The sequence below is a fragment of the Bombyx mandarina genome, chromosome 01, assembly GCF_030267445.1.
Source record: "Bombyx mandarina strain Sakado chromosome 01, ASM3026744v2".
NCBI classification, from domain to species: Eukaryota; Metazoa; Arthropoda; class Insecta; order Lepidoptera; family Bombycidae; genus Bombyx; species Bombyx mandarina.
Window position 1 is genome coordinate 4,690,240 of NC_143208.1, and position 21,678 is coordinate 4,711,917.

At 36.2% G+C, this 21,678-nt stretch overlaps 1 protein-coding gene across 4 annotated transcripts in view; it reads right to left on the reverse strand.

Moving 5' to 3' along the window:
- Positions 1-224: 224 nt before the first annotated feature.
- The window catches only part of nwk (FCH and double SH3 domains nervous wreck), a 94,757-nt gene continuing 73,303 nt past the window's right edge, over positions 225-21,678 (reverse strand). The window contains exons 5-19 of one of the 4 annotated variants that reach the window (XM_089727639.1): positions 21,238-21,374; positions 18,685-18,759; positions 18,142-18,295; positions 17,354-17,581; positions 16,164-16,349; positions 15,011-15,247; positions 14,627-14,774; positions 13,372-13,535; positions 12,729-12,878; positions 11,852-12,139; positions 11,656-11,769; positions 9,957-10,062; positions 6,921-7,115; positions 4,591-4,625; positions 225-2,870 (exon numbers count right to left, since the gene is read on the reverse strand). In XM_089727639.1, coding sequence (XP_089583765.1) covers positions 2,472-2,870; positions 4,591-4,625; positions 6,921-7,115; positions 9,957-10,062; positions 11,656-11,769; positions 11,852-12,139; positions 12,729-12,878; positions 13,372-13,535; positions 14,627-14,774; positions 15,011-15,247; positions 16,164-16,349; positions 17,354-17,581; positions 18,142-18,295; positions 18,685-18,759; positions 21,238-21,374 — 2,616 coding nt within the window. In that variant the 3' untranslated portion in view covers positions 225-2,471. The remainder of the gene's footprint in view (positions 2,871-4,590; positions 4,626-6,920; positions 7,116-9,956; positions 10,063-11,655; positions 11,770-11,851; positions 12,140-12,728; positions 12,879-13,371; positions 13,536-14,626; positions 14,775-15,010; positions 15,248-16,163; positions 16,350-17,353; positions 17,582-18,141; positions 18,296-18,684; positions 18,760-21,237; positions 21,375-21,678) is intronic. The other 3 variants (XM_028179895.2, XM_089727648.1, XM_089727651.1) reach the window with 3 other exon arrangements.

Genomic DNA, 21,678 nt, shown 5'->3' on the forward strand with positions numbered 1-21,678 from the left:
CAGTCTTAATAATTCCTATCTCCTTGTGTTGAACGAGTCAAAATGATAATGATACGAGATTTGAGTTATAAAAGAAATTTTAAAAGATTCTCCCAACTTCTTAATATATTATTAAGAATTTATAGCAGAATGTCTCTTCAATCTGAGTCGCCATATGATTTGTACCAATATAGCATGTATTTCATAATTTTGTGTTGATAATAAGCTACAATCAAACAGCGGTCTAATTTATTTGATGGTATAATTGATACACAGAAATACATGAAATGACAAACTCTAATAAGTATGCTTATACTAAATAAGGATCAGCACTCTTATTTAAAGTAAAACTACGTAATTTACTACAAAGATTTTTTTTCTATCATACGAAGAAGAAATTTCAAGTTGTTAACTTTCTTCCGTAGGTTTATCTGAGTTAAATTAAAAAACTGATTTCGACACTTATGTTGACGCATCCATGAATTTTTACTAAAGTTCGAATAATATTCAACACAATCTCAGCACAGTGCATAAAAGTTAACCCATTTTGAGCGTTACCTACATCTTACATACAGATCATTTGGATGTATCGGATTAGAACAAAAAACCATTAAAAAAATTGGCTTTATGAGTAGTCCCTATTAATAGCAACGCTCTTGTAAACAAATGTCACAACGTCATTTGGTTTGTCGGATCAGCTGAATGTAGTAAGTTAAGGATCCATTTTGTAATGAGTTTCACAAATGATTTACTGCAATTGCCTATTTTAGACTGCATCTGCCTATTTTGAAAAAGGTAACTAAGTAACTAATTTAATATGTGTTCATCTCTACAAAGGCGAATAACTAAATAAATAAAGGTACTTGAAGCTAAATTTAAAACTGGATTTCGCTCTGCTCTGTTGCGACTTTGTGGAAAAGAACACATACAATAAAATAGTGTAAAAGCACAAAAATCTAAAAACAGTTACAGTGCTATGCTTTCTAGACAGAGATGAGTCTTTTCAGAGACGCCATCAGAGTGCTATAATCCGTCCTTACAACTAAGTAGGTTTCAGTTACTGAATGAATGTTGGCTACTGTAGAATATTAAGATATTAATTTCACACATAAACACTACTAGCTATTAATCGATTAAGTGTATATTAAACATCAGCGCTTCTAAACTTTGTAATTGATAGAACAAGCCAATGAAATTTTAATTAAATAACGCTAATATTAATTATCACTTACGATGAATTTCAAAACGAATCTAATCATTTGAAGAACCCAACGATATTTACTATCAACATACTAACGTAACTAACTATCCTCTATAATTAACAGAGTAAAAAGCTGCAGATATAAATTATCTCTAACATATCAATAAATTCTAATTAATTGAAAAACACTCATGCTAAATCTTTGAATACTTAAACGGTTACGTGTTTAATTCTAGAACACTGACTATAAATTGAAGCTTTAATTAAATAACATCGATTAAAAATTAAAATGCTTACTGGATTTAATTGTTGGGGTTTTGATTGGCCTATTCAATGTACATATTACGAACACGGTTATAATGAATGTTTATTATTGTGTGCATATCAGAGAAATTGGTGACACCCTGTATCATCCTTACTGTCAATGAACTTCTACGCTGTCCGAAGGTAGAAACCGACAGTAGAAAAATTCATTAATGCTCACAAAGCTTCCATACGTAAACAAACAACGTGGCCGACAATCTTTTGCATCAGCTTCAATTATCCATTCAAAATAATATATAATTTATTCATATATAGCGTGTTCAAGTTGTTGTCGTTGTGATTTCGTGTTTATTTGTCGACCAAAATGTTTGGTTACGGTTCTGGCCTCCAATCCGTCAACAGGTGATCTGTCGCTTTTAATCGAAATTTTGAATACTGTTTGATTCACATCTGTAAGGGTTGCGACCGTTTCTCTATGCACCTACGAACGTTTCTGTTGTCGATTGTAATGAAGCATGATTGGTTCAGTAATGATTATTTATCGCGCTTTAAGTTGGTTATTAGTATATTTTCGCCAATCAACAACAAAAACGATCACAATCAGTAATGTATCCTACTTTATTTTCTACTCTAATAATTATATGTAGTATATTTATTAAATTAACGCATAGTTTTTCTAACATTAATACATTAATTGTAAATGTAATGTAAACACGTTTACTAAAAGTATCAATATGTCGCTAGAAATGTTTTTGCAATAACAGGTTGAAAGATCGCAGAGCCCCGTACAAGCAGTCTCAGTTCCGCGTTGTCAAAGCTTGAAACTGAACTCCTCAGAAACAGGTAACAAACGAAGATACATCGTGCTATTTGGAGACACGTCTACTGTATAAGGTGAGACCTGAAAGGTGGAAAATATGAGAATTCGCTCAATGCAAAACCGCATAGCAGAGAAACGGTCTCGGATTGACGACCGGATCCGTTCTAGATGGAGGATACTTGTTAAGGAGAAGTACGTCCGAATCCTTTAGGCGTTGGACTCCTTGAGGTCGGTGAGTCTCGCCAGCTGGGCGGGCTCTAGTTCATCGGGGATGGAGGCGCGACCGGCTCGTGGGGCAGCGGGTGGGGAGTGCGGGCCTGTTGAGTCGCCCTCCGAGCCTGTGGAGCTAGAGGTCGGCTGCGGACGCACGCACACCGCGGTCTGCTCGGACAGCGACGACTCCTCGTCGTCGTCGTCGATCTGCGGTTGCGGCTGCGGCTGCGGCTCTGCAGGCGGGAACGGTAGTTCCGGCTCCTCGACCATCGGGGTGGCCGCTGTGATCACAATCTGCGCGACCCCCAGCCCGCACTCGCCAGCACTTGGCAGCTCAACTGGCGGCGGCACAGGCTTTACCACCGGCATCGGCTGCGGCATCTCTTCTTCGTCCTGTGGTAAATTAATGATTAATATTAATACGTGAAGCAAAAACTTTGTATCCCTTTTTACGAAAGTTGCTCGGACGGAGGAATATGATATTTTCCACATTTATAGAGAATATAGAGAAGAAGTGCACAATGCTAATAATTTTTAAAATAATGCATAAAAGATACATTAAATCAATAAAGAAAACATTACACACACTACCATGTATTTGAGACACACGCATGCATACTATTTGTTTATTGTCAAACTTTTCTTTGCAGTCTGTCAGTTATATGCTGTTAAATTAAGAATAGATTCAATATTGTTTTCTCTTAATTAATATTTGTTTAAAGTGTAGTCTTGACGAAATCTGTGATTATTAAAGAAGTATAATAGTCCTTGACAATAGAATCATAATAGTGTACAAACTTATAATTTCCATTAGTTATAGTCGAATTTCGACTACCAGGGGACCACTAGTGATTATTAATAATTATAACTTGATTTACGGTGATACCGCCTAAGTAGTAGATAAAATTATGGAAATAATAAACAGATAAATAATGTAAAAGACGTCAATATCTAAAAACAGTGCATATGTTACGGTAAAAGTAGATATTGCGGCAAATGTACACATTTTCCGGTAAATGTGCACATTTGCCCCTTCGTTTGGCTAATGTGCATTCAACTAAAATTTCCAATTTCAAAGAAGGGTAATGTACATTGAATTCAATTGTAGTTGAATTCACAAGTACATATACATTATATTCAGTTCACATATACCTAACTTTTTGGCAAATGTGCACATTTACCGGTAAAAGTGTACATTTCCTAAGAGTGTACATTTACCGTAACACATACACATTACGAAATGACTGTTGTTTCAATATTATCATGGGAAGTTCAATAACATTCTCAGATTGGATATTAATCAAGTAGTTAAGCTAAAGGCTATTGACCTACAAAGCGGTAAGGATTTATGAACCTAATTGATGTTCGGTGACGTAGCTAGGACCGTTCGTGACTCCGTCCAGCCGGAACTCATGTATTGAGTCATTTAAGGGGCAAGATACTAAATCAAGTCAAAGGCTTTAAAATTCGAATGAGTATTTCATATAGACTCTCATATCGTGGCCCTAATTACGCCACTGTTGATGGCGGGGTAACTTCATTGCAACTTGCCCAAGTTCCCTTGAACTATGGTAATATAGTAAATTATACGTAAGGACATGCTAATTGTAATTGGTAGTGGACTTAACGCACAAACCGTTAATGTTATTGGTATCATTTTTAAATTTATGCCATTCCATTGTTTACTATTAAAGGTCACTGGTGGAATCATATTATATTGTAGTTAGCAATTCACAAAAAATATTAGGTCACTATATGAAAAGCAGTCACGCGAGCCGATAACTTACTAATAAAAACTCAATTTCAGACAAAATTATAAACAGACAGAACATTCACAAGCACATGCCTGAAGAGAGGTGAGCTAAAATTATCTCCTAAAAAAACGTTAAATTCTTTAGCCATAACAAAACGTAAATATGTTTTCCGAACAATAAGAAACATTTAAATAAATTGTTTCAAAACTCATATATCCGATACGAACTGAGCGAATGCTTTTACGTTTTGTTATGACGTTCCTTTTTTAATTAATAACTTTATAAAAGCAACATAAAAATAACAGGTCAGCACGTAAACGTTACACAGACGTCACATAGCGATTATATTTATATCAAACCTCATCATCGAAATTATCGCTGGCAACCTCATCAACTGTAGCATGGAAGAGAACGAATTATTTACTAATAATATAAAAATAATTTTCACAAAGAAATTTACTGTAATCATTTAATTCGTTTTTCTACTTTTCTTTCTTTTTTACTTTTCTTTTTTCTGCAGAATAAATGGCGATACAAAGTGTTTTATGTCTAAAATATCTAGTCGGAAACGAGATCTGTATGTTGAAAAGCCATTCGCTTTCGTGTTGTCGAGGACACTGAACCGAACTTTTGTATCGTAATACACAGCAATGCAATTCTAAAGGCCTACAAAATCCCGGATATTTGAATATACCTAGTCAGGTCATAAGTATTGTCACACAGTAAAAACTTTTCTTTTAGAATGCTGGCCACAAAAAAGTTTACTGAATTCGAATTTCGAATTGTTCATGAAAATAAAAATGTATACTTTATAGAATTTTACTCATTTTTAAATATGGAGTGGACGCTTAAAGAAGACCGTGTTGCAGTTATTGCGTTGCATCGTTGCGGTTACGCGCCAATTAAAATTTTTAACATACTGAAAAATTTGAATGTAACCAAAAGATTCGTTTATCGTACCATCAAACGATACAATGAAGACTCTAGTGTAGATGATAGGTCAAGAAGTGGTCGCCCTCGGTCCGTTAGGACTCCAGCAGTGATAAAAGCTGTGAACGCGCGAATTCAAAGAAATCTCAAACGTAAGCAGAAACTGTTGGCCCTTCAGATGGGGTTAAGCAGAACCACGGTGAAAAAGGTGTTAAATGAAGACTTAGGGCTTCGGGCATATCGAAGAAAAACAGGACATCGTTTGAATGCTCGTCTAATGGACCTGAGAATGAAGAGATGCCGCGCTTTGTTGAAGCGGTATGCGGGATAAAAATATCGGGAAATTCTTTTTTCGGATGAAAAAATTTTTACCGTAGAAGAGAGCTACAACAAACAAAATGATAAGGTGTACGCACACAGTAGTGAAGAAACGAGCAACCGTATTCCGCGTCTCCAACGAGGTCATTTTCCATCTTCGCTCATGGTATGGTTAGGAGTTTCTCATTGGGGCTTAACAGAGGTACATTTTTGTGAGAAAGGTGTAAAAACGAATGCAGTTGTGTATCAAAATACAGTCCTGACGAACCTTGTGGTACCTGTTTCTCATACCATGTTCAATAACAGGCACTGGGTATTCCAACAAGATTCGGCGCCAGCTCATAGAGCGAAGAGCACACAAGACTGGCTGGCAGCGCGTGAAATCGACTTCATCCGGCACGAAGACTGGCCCTCCTCCAGTCCACATTTGAATCCATTAGATTACAAGATATGGCAACACTTGGAGGAAAAGGCGTGCTCAAAGCCTCATCCCAATTTGGAGTCACTCAAGACATCCTTGATTAAGGCAGCCGCCGATATTGACATGGACCTCGTTCGTGCTGCGATAGACGACTGGCCGCGCAGACTGAAGGCCTGTATTCAAAATCACGGAGGTCATTTTGAATAAACTTTAGTGTCATAAGAATCTATGTTTTGTTAAGTTCATTTTGGTATATAAATGGTTACATAATGAATAAACTTGTTTCAATTATTTTACATTAAACATGTGACAGAATTTATGACCTGACTAGGTACATACAAGGTTTCAAAAAGATAAAATCATTTTCACTTTCTGACTATATCACGTATCCGATTTTCAAGAAACTTAACTTCCATCTTGCTTTATGTATTTCAGGAAACTAGATATACCTATTTTTTATTTGTTTAGGCTTACAACTTACGAGCAAGCCCTTAGGTATGTACCTTCAAAAGATATCGTTACTCAAATATGTAGTATCAGTGCATTTATGGGTGCATTTCGGCTGTGTAATGTAATATGGAATCTTTCATTGTATGAATTGAACATAAAAAATAATGTAGTCAACTTTGATTCGGGGAAACCTATATATGAGTATATTTTAATTGTATATTGTATAAGTGTAGCTATAACAATCATTTAAGTATATATTTCTATTGTTATAAACAGCTACGTCAAAAAGGCGAGTGCGGATCTACAAAAATGAAGAAATCTCAGCAGACATATTACGGAAATTCTATTCTTCTAGCAGTTAATACTAGTTTATATTTCAATTGTACCAAAAGAGGAAAATTATGACGAGAGGCATTTGATTTGTTAGTTCCAGTAGTTTTTGAAACAGTACTTGCGTAGGTTTAGTTAATTGAAAATCAATATCTTGGGTTAGCCTTCTAAATGTCTTGGTTAGTCTTTTAAAAAATTTTTTGTTATTACTCATGAAAATCGTTTGAATACGTCGCTTACCAACAATAGTGACTGGGGGCGGCACGGGTGGGCCCGCGGGCTCGGAGAATTGCATGCCGTATTGCTCCTGCTGGTTCCTGGTCAACTCCAGGTTAAAGCTAAAGTCGGGCTGGCTGTCCATCGAGTCACCGAGATCAGCTGGCGGCGGTGGTGGTGGTTCAAGAGGAGGTGCCGCGCTGCTCTCGTTTACCGCAGCTAGCAGCGTCCAGTTACCAATTTATGATCAGTGTTTGAATTCGGAACGTCAAAAGTGTCAACGAGCGACGTCTGCTATGACACTTTTCCTTTTTCAATTCCAGCCGCCAAGGGCGACGCATCTATTTAATATTTATTAAATTCATATATCTTTAATTTGTCATGTATGAACTAATTAAAATATCAAACTAATAATACAGTCCACTCTCATTCACCAAATCGCAACAATCAGCGTTCCAAATATGAACGAGTGCGCGAAGAAAAATCATAATTTTAATATAACACGAGCTTATAAAAGTATTGTAAATGCAACCGAACATCCGATGTGACAAGTCTAGAGTACATACGCGAGTCACGCAGAATATTTAAGAGTCGTTCTGTTCTGAGGGACGTCTGACTATGAACTGATACAGTCATCTGCGAGCTCTCGAGACTAGTGTGGGTAGTTTTAAATCAATCAAGGCCCAGGTGGGGTGTGCTGCACAGTGTCCTAGTTAAACTGAACAATTTTCTGGAAATTTCTAATGAATTAACAAGGTGAAGCTTGTATCCTGTATGCCTGGTTCGAGAAAGCTACGGGAAATTCACTTTAAATTATACGGAAAAGCCAATTATTGGTGTAGGCCGGAAATGTTGCTACGCTTGCTTCTTTAATATGATTTACTCATCGAACCCTAATTGAAATTGTTAATAGTATTATGGGAAACAAATGGGACCACATACTTCGCGTCCATTACGACAACCATTAATCGAGTTTCACGACCATTTGATAGTTTTAAATTGTTAGAAAATTTACTAGACGACGTATTCAGGTTCCATTACTGAATAAAACAAGTTTTCACGCCAATTTCTCGCACTGAGCGTACTCCACTTTCTACCTATTGCCATAGGTTTATTCGATAAAGCGGTTGCGATACGACTCTGAAAATGTTTACGCAAAACCGGTACTGATTTTCACGTACAGCTTTATTAAAATCAATACATTGTCTGCTCCGAGTATACAATTTTACAATTGCTTAAATAAGCCCCGTATATTCCATAATGTTATAATCCATGCAAATTTAGTTTGGCAACTCTAACTCATATATGTATTTTGACATGAATATGGAGTGATGTCCTAATTGTGTTACTTGTAACTTGCGTAGAACTCCGTTTCAGACGAACTATTAATTAAATGCATCTCTCCCAGTCGCTAAACGTAATATCGTGATCGCCTAATTGCCTCCGGAGCCAATAGAAAATAGTTTGTATTTTCAAGAGTCACTTTTTGGGGGATATTTATATTAATTTCTGTTTCATTTAATTGGCCTTTATATGAATTTTTAATGGTACTTTATTGTATCTGATCTGACTAGCATGAATACTATTAGTAGGTATGTGTTAATTAATTGCAAGTGGCTATTATAACTAGAACGTTAGTTTAATTCTGATTATAACTGGAGTCTTTTACTGGGTATTCTCACAGATTATTACAAAACGTAGGTACTACAAAATTACATGAAAAGTGAGATTAGGGAACTCAAAACGTATTTATGTATGGTGCAGTTGCAATGAATTAGCTCTTAGAGACTCGAGTTAACAAAACTCATTTATAATGGGCCTTCTTGGTAAGTTTTGTTGAATTGTAACACAATTTAATTCATTGCGTTTAACGTGGAACTTTCTTGAAACTTGAATTTCTATTTTTACTTAAAAGTTTGTTGTTTGAGTCAGTTCAGAGAGAAAAAGAGAGCAGCCGCAGGGAATCTACAATGTTCGTCGACAAAAGGGAGAAGTTGACATTCTTATGAACACCAAACTACTTAATATATGTAGAAAATGTAGATTGTAGACAGTCGAAGTCGTCGTAGCCTAAAGGATAAGACGTCCGGTGCATTCGTGTCGAGCAATGCGACTGTGTCGGTGTTCGAATCCCGCAGGCGGGTACCAATTTTTCCAATGAAGTACGTACTTAACAAATGATCACGATTGACTTCCAGGGTGAAGGAATAGCATCGTGTAATAAAATTCAAACCAGCAAAATTATAATTTGCGTAATTACTGGTGGTAGGACCTCTGGTGAGTCCGCACGGGTAGGTACCACCACCTGACCTATTTCTGCCGTGAAACTGTACTGCGTTTCGGTTGGAAGGGTGGAGCAGCCGTTGAAAGTATACTGAGACCTTAGAACTCATATCTCAAGGTGGGTGGCGGCACTTACGTTGTAGATGTCTATGAGCTCCGATAACCACTTACCACCAGGTGTATCGTGAGCTAATAAAAATAAATCGACCATCTAAGCAATAAAAAAAATATATATTCAAGATTTCATTACTGAAGGTCAAAGAGGTTAAAGTACTATGATTTAAATAAAATTTCGTATAAAGAATTGAAATTTGATATGAACGGTGTACCATTTAAAAGGAGAGCTAGTAGCACGTATTGTGGCAAAAAAACATATACGAGTAGATAACAATACAAGTTTAATGTCCATATTTAACAAGAATTATTAACAACATTGTTATTGCAAACTTAAGTAGTATTTGAGTAGCATCATATTTATCGGACCTGCTCAGCACGTGTATGTACCGCATGTATAGTAGAGCGAAATGCATATCTATAATTTATATTGTGCACTGAGTTTCTCGCCGGATCTTCTCAGTGGGTCGCGTTTCCGATCCGGTGGTAGATTCTGCGAAGCACTGCTCTTGCTAGGGTCAGTGTTAGCATCACTCCGGTTTGAGCCCCGTGAGCTCACCTACACGCTAGGGAAACGCTGATATAGCATAGATAGGAAAAAAAAATTGCGATTCCATAGCCCCACATAGAACAATCAAGTAAAGAGTTATAGTTTTTATATACCTTCATCTGAAGCACCCGGTGGTGAGGTCGGTGGTGAAGCGAAGACCGGAGGAGCGCATCCAGATGGGGTCCAGTCCTCTTCAACGACACTCAGTGGTTCTCCATTCTAACAGTATATGAGTTTTAGATTAGCTGATCCATTTCAGAAGTTGTACCACATTGAACACAACATTAATTGAGTCCGAGGAATGGTCCTGACGCTAATACTGAGATCTTTTTTTTTATTGTTTAGATGGGTGGACAAGCTCACAGCCCACCTGGTGTTAAGTGGTTACTGAAGCCCATAGATATCTACGACGTAAATGCGCCACCCGGCTTGAGATATAAGTTTTAAGATCTCAAGTATAGTTATAACGACTGCTCCACCCTTCAAACCGAAACGCATTACTGCTCCACGGCAGATATAAGCAGATTGTGCTGATCAAGAGGAATCTTTCTTCAAACGACATTTGAAGTGTTTCCCAAAGTGATTGTGACGGGCAAAGTAGAAGAACAGCTCACGAGACAGGCAACGGTCAAGTTTCAGGGACACGACCTTCAGCAATGAAGAAAGCGGCAAAGAAGAAGAAGAAGTGTTTCCTCAGCCGCAGGCAGTGACTAGCCTATGTCCACGAGAAACGGCTATAAATTACCATCTAGTGGACCTTATTATATAGTATGCTCAAATCGGCCATGAATTAAAATAGGAATTTAGAAATATATTTATTGTATTTTAAAATGAACATAAAGTAGAACATTTCTTTTTTTTTTTTTATGTGAATTACGTACTAACAAAATTAGCATTCGTATATGTACCAATTAAGACAACTGTCAGAAACTCAAAACTAAAGTTTGGTCGCTTCAAAAGTTCGCAAACAACATACAATGTTGTGTTATATTAGGAGCAACTACAAAATACATTATGCGTGTATCTGACATCGTTGTGGAGCGAAATTCAAATTGAAACTGAAAAACAGTCCTCTCTGTACGAGTCGAGAGGCTCTACACTGAGCTAATTAAACTTTATTGTCTTTGTTTGAATTGTAGGATGTTTAAAACTCAATACACAATTTAGACTGCTTTCACCTACGTTTGTTTATATAAAGACGACCCGAAACATGTTTCTGTGTGCTTAGTGCGAGTTTTTTAACTTCTCGATCGCGTAAAAGTTAACTCAAATTTGCATGAAGTTGGAACAGCTTCCCTTCGTTTTCCGTTGTTTGATGTTCCTCGCATGTTTTCGTTTTCCTTTTAGAATTTTAAATCCAGGATGAATGCTTACTTTGACATTTAATTCTGTATTCTTTATGAGATGTTTGAAATTTAACCATTGTTCATGTTAATGAAACTGACGACTTGCTTAAGTAGCGGTTGCTACTTACAGTTTAACCACTTCAAAAAAAGAGGAAGTCATCTCAATTCGATTTTATACTTTTATGTGTTATGTGCACAACTTATTTCTAGCTGACCCGATTTTGATAATATTTTTATTTATTTAAAATAAAGATAAAGAAAATAGGGTACAGAATACATTTTATTAAAAGAATCTACTACCCTAGAGATCCTTTTTTTACATGAATGCGAACAAAGCCGCGTGTAAGGGTAACGTTTCCTGTAAAAATAGATAAAACGCATGATCGTGACCCAATTTACACCAAATACATGTAAATTGAAAGGTAAAATATATTTATATTAATTGTAAACTATAGAAGTAGCTTACCTCGTCACATTCCTCGACAATGAGAGACGGAAAATTTCCCACAATGCCATTTGTCTCTCCGCGCCACCAACCGTCGTCCACTTCATGAGCATTACGGGACACAACGCGAATAATCTGAAGAATACACAATCCATGTTTTTATAATAGGTAAACAACATTGTTACCTCAGAAAACAATGGTAATTGTGTAAACATACCTGTCCCTCTTCAAGGTTGAGCTCATCGCACGCCTCAGCCTCGTAATCGTAAAGAGCAAAGCAGTAACCGAGAGTCGGTAGGTCGACTTTTGGTGGCCCCTGGGCTACGGCAGCAGCCTCGCCCTGAGCTGCTTCTGCGACTTTAGTCGGTTCATCAGGCTTGCCGACGGGGGCCGAAATCACAGAGATCTGATCCGGTGACTGGACAACGTCAGCGTCTTCACCCTCCACAGTGTAATCCACAGAAGAGAAAGATATTTGGCTTACCAAACCTGGAGCGCTAGATGCCTGATTGTAACAATTGAAGGTATGAATACTAGCTAAATAAATAGAGCGACAATTTACTGAAAAATCACTAACACGTACTTAATATTGTTTTGTAAACGGAAAAGGTAAATATCGAAAGAATAAAAGTTCATGATGAAAAAACATTTCCATGAAAATTAAGTAGTAATCATGCGATAAATAGACTATATTTTTCAGTAGTCTCTTAATTGTCCGAATTTCATTTCAGGACGTATTTGAATTGGAATGAAAAAACAGCAAAAAGTCAAAAACTGCATATATGTATTGCATATATCTGTGTCAAAAAACTTACCGATGGGCTTGTATTTTCGATAAACATTTAGGTAAACGCTTTTGTAATTACAAGTAATTAACTAATATAAGGTTTTTTTTATTTCGGCAACACATACTATATGATTCTCAAAGCTTATTTCATTACATCAATGTAAAGTACATAAAAAAATTAGTACAGCCACTATCATATGGTCATTACAGAGGACAAGCGCGGACGAATTTTGTTCTCGATTTTATTGTGTGTTTTCATAATAAATACATACATGTAGGTATATATAAAGGTATACATATGTTTAACCTGATCATGGTCGACATCGAGATAGTTGTGTGGCACGTAGCCTTCTTCTCCGCGATAGTTCCGAGCCTTCAGCCAACCGTCACCATCGCCTTCCCCAACCACTTCAAGCTGTTCATTCTCAATGATAGACAACTCATCCGGATTCTGAGCCTATTAACAGAAATGCAACAGTTTGTTTTCGATACAACTGTGTAGACCAAAGGTTCCCAAACTTTGAGAATAAATTATTTTTTAGCGCCCTCATTTTTTACCTACTTAAAAACCACTATAAAGAGAGCTCCGACAGTATCTAAGAGTCCTCCTGGATGAAATTACAAATCGCCTCCCAAGCCTCTACATAATGTCCCCTTTTTTTTCTGGCTCTCTTACCCCCTTTAGCCCTGCAACGCCAAGGGGGCGTTATCACCCACTTTGGGAAAGGCTGGACTGTAGAGAGAGAAGAAGTGTTAATATGTCTATGGGCTCCGGTAAGCACTAACACCAGGTGGGCCGTAAGTAACACCCATTAAAAGCAGTTTAATTATTATAAAAGTTTTAGTTTTGAGAAAGCACAAGAAAAGCATAAGTTTTCAGAATTGTCACACTTAGATGTTTTGTTATGATTCTCTATAGCTTCTTCTATATATAATTCGTTTATACTCACGGTGTAAGAGTAAAGAGCAGTACACTTGTAAAGCGGTGGTGCTGGTGGTTCTATAGGCTCTGAAGTAGAGGGCTCTGGGTCGGATTCACCCCAGTTCACTTGAGTGGGATCATCCCATCCTCCCGCAAGTTGCTCGATTCGCTGGCGTTCAATCTCAAGGGCAGCTAATATCACAATTTCAATTAAAAATTGTACCATTTTAACGCAATGATTATTCACAGAAGAGATTATTAAACTTCGAAGGCATCTAAAGACGATCTTCAAAATTTACCAAAACTTTTAACGTAAGTAGAAATCGCATTTAAGACATAAAAGTTCTAGAACTGTTCGAGAGTCTTCACATCAAATTAGTTCCGCAGGAAACCACTAACATTTTCAATTCATCCAAAAGTTGGTTTCAAATGAGTACCTGCAAAGTTTGAAATTCCACTCTACAAAACCGTTGGTGAAGTTCCTCGACTTAATCTTAAAGTTTTAAACGAGAAAGGCGCATTTCCTTGCCGCGTTCTAAGTTTCCGTCAGGATCAGAACTAAAAACCGATACGACCTAGACGACGTTAAGGATCAAACTTTCACATCAATTTTTAACGTATACTAAGCAAGTGATGTCGCGGTCCACTTTGTCTGAGTTACTGCACCTTAAGTGCCGACACCCTTCATCGCTCACCGCGACGCACGCACTGCTCACGAAGATGAAGTCTAATTGCAGGGCGTCATATACCACGTCATATACGTCAAATATACCATAATTACTTCACGGTATATTTTGAAGTCGTTGTGACTTAAGCTATATACTCGTATAAGACGCTCGGTTTACACATATCAACCGATGCGACCATGTCGGTGCTCGAACGCCGCAGGGCAGATAATAAGCCTTTTTATTTTTTGTTTTACAATTTTAGGTGGATTATAATATTACATTAAACAACAAATATTATGACTTTTGTTAGCAGTTAGCTTAAATTATGTTAGTAATATAAATACGTGTATTAAAATAATTGTAACTTAACAAGAAATCCCGGTTTGGGTTGAGGCCTCCTCCAAAGACGTGTATTAAGAATCCCACCCCAAACACTAGAGGGCAGGGCAGATACTAGTCGTAAAACAGCCATTGAATAATATTTTTATTATTTTTGTAATCTTTGTAATATAGATAAAATTCTCCACTACTTTTTATATAACGGCTCTTATTTGCACTTAAAACAACGCCATACAAAACGGCGTAGCACCAATATACCTAAAAACGTAAACGTACCGTCAACCTCATCTTCATGATCGTCCTCATGCTGAGAGCCCGAAGTGGTGCGTTGGTGGCCACCAGAGCCACTGGTGCCGGCCACCGAAGCAGCTGCTTCACCCTCAGTATTGTCGCTATCATAGAAAGAGTCCGAGCTCGGCTGATCCTACGAGGAATACGTAATGTTCAAGTAGATCACCTTTGCTAAAAGGTTGCTAAATTTAATCTAAGCCACGAATATTGCTTAGTAACATAATTATTTCATACAATTTTTTCTTAATTGAATTCAGCTAATCAAGTTCTTGGTGTTAAAAATCATCTGACTGTTGTTGTTTTTCAAATATATTGTAGTTGTAATTGTTTATATTGAACGTGGTGTATTAAACATGGCTGGCTACTCACGGCGGCTCCGGATGCATCAGTTCTAACACTCAGCAGGCTGCTACTGCGTGGCAGTGTCTCCTGGACAGCCAGCAGATCGATTTCCTTTAGCCAATCATCTACAGGAGCACCTCCGACTCTTAAGCATTCCAGTCGAGCTTCGTACTTGGCCTTAGATATTTCAGAGCGACGGATTGTGGCACGCAATTCATCCATCTTTACTTCCAACTCAGGTCCGTTGGGTTCGTTCGGGTCCACCTACGTAAATAAGTTACAATACACTTACTATAAAAAATAAAGCCGTGAAGTTTCAAAACAGCTACAGAATTCAAGTATGGAAATTGAGCTTGGTACCAAACGTTTTGTAGAAGGAACGAGAAGATTGTGAAGTGATTCTCATTATGGTTCATGGACCAAATATTTTAATAGTGACTTCTATGAATAAAATTGCCCAATGAAATGAAAAATTCAAAATCATTCTAACATTCTGAGTGTAGTAAAACAATATGTTTATGGGGCCATAGCCCTGAAAATGAGAACCTTAGGAAATCTTAATATCTATCTCTCTATGTAGAGTCATTTACTTTTTATGTCAAGACGAGTGAACGAACCCACGGCTCACCTGCTGTTAAATGGTTACTGGAGTCTTTAAATGTGAATATCACAATTTCCATTGTGTAGAATAGTCACTGCTCACCCTTCAAAGCGGAATCTATGTACATATAATACGCTTACAATATGCCATACCAGCAGGTAAGTGGATCCCGTATGGTAACTTGTAGTAGGCACTAAGCAATTTTACAATACAATAGATTGTCAGCAGCTGACATCGATACGAACCGACCTTTCATTAAGAGTCACGCGAAGCGATAGTGCGCCTGTCAGTAGCATGTCAAAAATGTGGACGTCTAAAATTTAATCAACAATTTTCTAGAAAACTTTGTTTTGCTATTATTAAGGGCTGACGTTACATTCAGTTTTCTTTTGCCTATGGATGCCTTTAGCTTAGAATTAAGCTGGTTATGTCAATATATTGATGCCCTCTTAATGATATCCAAGTATGACTGATCAAGATTTCCAAAATCACTAGTGCTGAAGCAAGTAAAGACAAAGTTTGATTTTGAGAAATTCTTTAATATAGTACAAAACAGATGATAGATGCTAATTCTTTTACCTTATGTCCAGACTCCCGCATAGCTTGATAAGAACTGATTTTGCGATTCGCATCCCGGACGAGGGATGCCTCGCGAACTACGCGGGTGGCCCAGCGGCGTGCTTCTTGAGCCAAAGTGACAGCCACGGATTCGTGCTCCATGGTGATAGTGTCAATCGGATCATTGTCGCAAGGCTCGAATTCGTACTGTTACGGAATTAATGAATCAATAAAGTACTTAGGAACATCAATCGGAATTATATTAAAGTAGAACGATTCTTTTCTTTTTTAATACGCTTTTATTAGCTTCAGACGTATGTATCTTTGTACCGGAATCTTTGAACATGATTTTTCAAAACGTCGGATTAACTCGAAATTTGGTATACTTATTAAGGACCGATTGAAAAAAAAAGATTGAAAAAATTGAAAATCAACTAAAAAATTGAAAATAAATAATAGTTTAAAAAAACTAACAAAATGCGCTTTTATAGAAAATCCAACAAAAAAATTGAAAATAAATTGCCAAAAAATTCAAGCATTTAAAATGAAATCTTCAAGTTTTAATTTCATCGTGTTAATGCATCACATAGCAAAACTATATACATCAATACGTATTAGATCACGTCACGCTGTGGTTTGCACGGCATTAATTACCGTTTAGGTCAATATTAGAATAGCCGTGCATGTGTTTGACGATAGCCAACAATGAGTGCGCTCTCGCCTCTTTGTCACAGATGCAAATTAGTCTGACCGAAGACCGAGTCTACACCGAAACGTTGGGATTAATTAACGCTCTACATAGCTCTACTATAAATTAAACAGCCTACATTTTAGTTTGTGGTTTTTAATCTGGTTCATTTGGATACCTAATAAATAATTTAATACGAACTATCAGTGAAGATTTTGCATGTACTTGGAATTTGAAGAATATAAAGGTTATATTTATAAACATAAAAGATATAAATTTACAAAATAAATGTATACATTATTTTACAAATTTATTAAAATAATTATATTGTTAGATTTCTCTATGTGTGTATTGAGTGCAATGTGTTGTAGAATTTAATAATTTATTTATTATAAAAAAAAAGAACACAGGTTTTCCTATCCTAAAAGTACATGTTATTATCCGCAACATGCTTCGTCAGAATTCGTTGTAGAATTGTCTTTCTCTTGTTGTTTAGTTGTCAATTTGTTTTAAACTGTCTTACCTGGATATGTTGCTTCAGCACTGGATAATATAAATACAAGCATTGCAAGTTATATTCCCTGGTCAGCTGCTGCGCTTGATCCCTGATCTTCCCAAATGAGTGCTGGGTGGCAGAGCAAGTCAAGAGTTCCGTGCGTCCCATAAGCGTAAGGTACTCAGAAACCTTCTCGTACACCGAGGACTCCATGTTTTGCATGCAAGTCTGAAGATCCACTAGGAAGTAGCGATTCTGAGAAGATAATCTATTATTACCATCTCTTATAAAAGGCTTATGAATTCCGTTGATTCAATCTTAATACATATGTATTTAGATAGTTGATTGTCGGATTGATTTGCTTAATAATAAATAGTGATATTATTTTCATAGTTATTTAAATCCTCCTCAAAATTTACAGAATGACACAATTAATAAACAATATAATTTATTTAGTACTATTAAATGGTTTATTCTAACTTAAGCAAACACCTCAAGTTTCGCTTGTAATATAAACATAAATTAATCAGTAATCAGAAATAAACGGTGTATAGAGGAACAATTGTTTTCTCTGTCGTAATTAGTATTTATTTCTTTGATAACTCTTGAGCGTTTTTTTTTTAATCCTAGAATAAAACGATACTAAACATATTATATCTAAAGCTTAGCTTGTAGTAGTTTTCAATACATTCTTTGGGCTTTCTAATTGAGGCACTGAAAATTTTATACGTGTTTTAAATATGGAATATTTTAATATGGAATATGGCATTTAATTCTGAAATAAAATTTATTATTATTATTATTAAATTCCGAACCTGGTGAGCATTAGCAGCTGCAATGCTTAGGATATAATCGTTCCTGGCGCCAGTGGATTTCTCCTCCAGTTGGTCACGGCGGGACGAAACCTTGGCGCTGTTCTTCTGCAGCGAAGTAATCGATTGGAAGAACGATCCTTTTTTCTTCTTCAACCTGGTAGGAACGATGCTTTTAAACCTCTAATAATCGGGCTCTATGTTTCTATAATTCATTTGACAAAATAACTATACAGCATCTACTTAATACTATAATAATAAACAAAGTGTAGCTTTGTATGAGCTACTGGCGCATTGCCTTACGCATTTCAAATAATATCTTAGCATACATTCGGAAGTTGGTAAATAAATGGAAGGAGCACTGCTGTTTCGTAATAGTAATCACAGTATAGGTACTTACAGGCTAAAAGGAAGAATATACCACAGTTAGGAGCACGCAATGCAATAGGGGGTAGGGGGCTTGGAACATGCAGAAACGGACTCATAACATACAAAAATTAAAAATAAATACATTCATGTACATCGATGTGAAATAGAATATGTTACCAATATTTATCTACAACTAGGTCATTCCTTTCTGGCGGTTGATGTTTCGGTGATCCCCGGGAGCTACTCGGTTTACTGGATAAAATGGACTCAAATGTATTATCGTAATGAATATCTCACAGTATTAAATAGTAAATGAGAGCGATTATTGCTTGAATTCTCATCTGTAAATGTTTAAAAATTCAAAATATTATTTGTCTATTCAGTGCCTTTATGCTGCCGTAAAAGCAAAGCCTTCTGTTATTTACATAATAATCCAGATCAATTTATTTTGATGTATATCGTTTTTTTATTAACTCTTGTCACATCCAATTTCCAGAGTATCTGAATTTAAAATATAATGTTGCGACAATTTCAAACTAATTAGGACCCACTCACATTCAATTCAATTAATGTTGTACTCAGCAGCTTTTGACGTGGACATTCTCAAATATTGAAGTGCTTTGCTTTAGGGCAACCTAAAAGCATGTCATTTACTGCACTTCCTTTAACCATATCACATCAGACAACACCAAATATGGTTAATTAATAATGGGATAATGCAAAAATGATCGTCACGAAAAAGCAAAATGAGAGATTTTAAATTATAAACAATGTTAATTGAACGTGACCCTTTAAAATATTAGACACAAAGTGTTTACTGATGATTCAACTTGGCTTAGCTTAAAATAAAAAGCAACTCCACAGTAATTGAATATTGTGAACAACACAATGCATTTCCGCACAAAACTTGTAGTTTATCATTGAAAACGTACATGTGAAAACCCGAGGGAATACGTGAGAACAAAAAAGACACTTCTTATATTTTTGTTTTCGACTAGAAAATTATTTTATACTTCGATGTTTTAGGTTCAGATTTCTAAAATGAACAACGGTACGAGTATGTCGTTTTACTCTAATATATATTGAATTTCAATGGTTTGCGCAGCTGAAACTTGTTTTCAAGAGACTCCTTCTGTGAGTTCAGCTACAAGGGCTTGTATTTGAAAACAATATAATAATATGGTTCTTCAGAGATTTTTTTAAATTAATATTATGTTTTATCGAAACGGGTTTCTTCAAATTCCATATTTTTCCATTCATCTTCTTAGCATTTTAGTTTATGATTTGCTATAGCATAACAAAATATTTACATACATTAAAATTTATGAACAGTCCCACCTTTCTATTTTTATGATTTTATTATTCGAATTTTATGTTTGTATTGACGTGTCGTTGGTTTTCCGAGGCTGTTAGCCATTTCATTCGTTTTGTGAGTAATTTCAAAAACCGATAATGCGTTTACCGTTTCAGTCAGATGCAAAATGAATGCCAAAACTGTGTTTATTGAAAGAAAATAAATCCGAACAATTTTGTGTTTTTGAAAATAAACTGAATCCATTTAAAAATCTACATAATTATCGATAGATTCACTTTTATATCATTTCACGTAACATATTGTGTTGTTTTATTTATTTACGGAAACATGCGGAGTAGTACATCTTTTCCCTTTATTAAGTTAAAATTTGTTATAAGTTTTTTGCAACTAGTTTTATTTTTAAGCCAATTCAAGTTTTTTTAATTAAAAAATTTAGAAAAAGCGTTTCTTGCCTGATTAGTTCTTCCACCATCATTCGTAGTCATCCACTGCTTGACATAAGCCTAATTAATCTACATCATTGAGCCGATCCTCCCCCTTTCCTAATCTATTCTATTTCATATCAGATAAGTTCTATTCGTGTTTTATTAAACTGTGTGCCGTAACGGTAATGCCCGTTATCATTCCCATACCGCCACATGTCCATACCGCCTACTTACCATTTTTTTTTATTAGTATAAAATTAAGTTCCTGTCTCGTAATTTTCACACTATCTAAAACTAGCACACTAGCTCTACAATTAATGCAGTGAGTAAACGTTAAGTGACCAATAATTTCCTACATTTTGCGTTTAAATATTTAGGGTTCGACAAAAAGTGGAAATATTTCAAATGCAAAAAACATAATATCGAGTAATCATAATGCGTTGTTATGCGGAAATCCATTAGCTCAAAAACTTCTCACTTTGTCTTTTAGCACAGAAAAGGAACAGTGCATGTTCTAAAAAAAATCCCAAAAATATTCTAGTATTCAACGCTTTCATTATAATTAAGCTGGAAAAATACGTAATTAAGCACGCTAAGATTTGACTTGGAAATATCAAAAAAGTTTTAACTTCAATCCGTCAAAGGTTGATGGTGCAGAAACAGCTAAAAAACTATCTTTCAAATAATTCTAAATAGACTCGTATGTAAAATTCAGCTCTTCGAATCTGCGTGATTGTATTTTCAATGCATAAAATGCAAATATAAACAGGACTTAACATATCTATGACGGCGTATTACTTATCTGGGAATGCAGTCATGTAAGCGAAGGCTCTGCACCGATATCCGAACAAATAGCTCAACGACTTCCCTATCTTTTCCTCCGTTTGTATGTGATTCAATTCAAGAGCACTTAAGTGAGAAGCTTTTGACTGAGCAATTTTAAAATAACGTACGCCGCTTAGCTCTTTTGTTGGGAATGCCTCGACTTACTTCTCCTCGATGTCTTTAGCTTTGTCGCGCACGTCATGAGCAGTATGCTCCTCGTCGAAGTACAGCTTCTTAGTCTTGTCAACTTCACCTACAGTCATCTGCAGCTCCTTGTGGGCTTGAGCAAGGCCCTCCGTAAACTGAACGATAAATATTTTCTTTCATCAATTTCTACTTGAAGGGAAATTAAAACAGAATTCCTAATGACGAATTTCTAAAAGTAACAAATTATTGGGTTGTTCGGAAAGTAATTTCGTTTTTTTTTTGTGGAAATGAATCCATATATCGAGCTTCGAGGACAATCCCAGCCCTTTCAAGTGGTCATAAACTGTTGAATTTGATAAATTTAACCTCAATCCGATCTTACGTGTTGTTATTTTTTTTTGTGCTTACATGAGTGGCCTAGCTCACGTCCTTAACGTGGTGTTAAGTGGTTACTGGAGC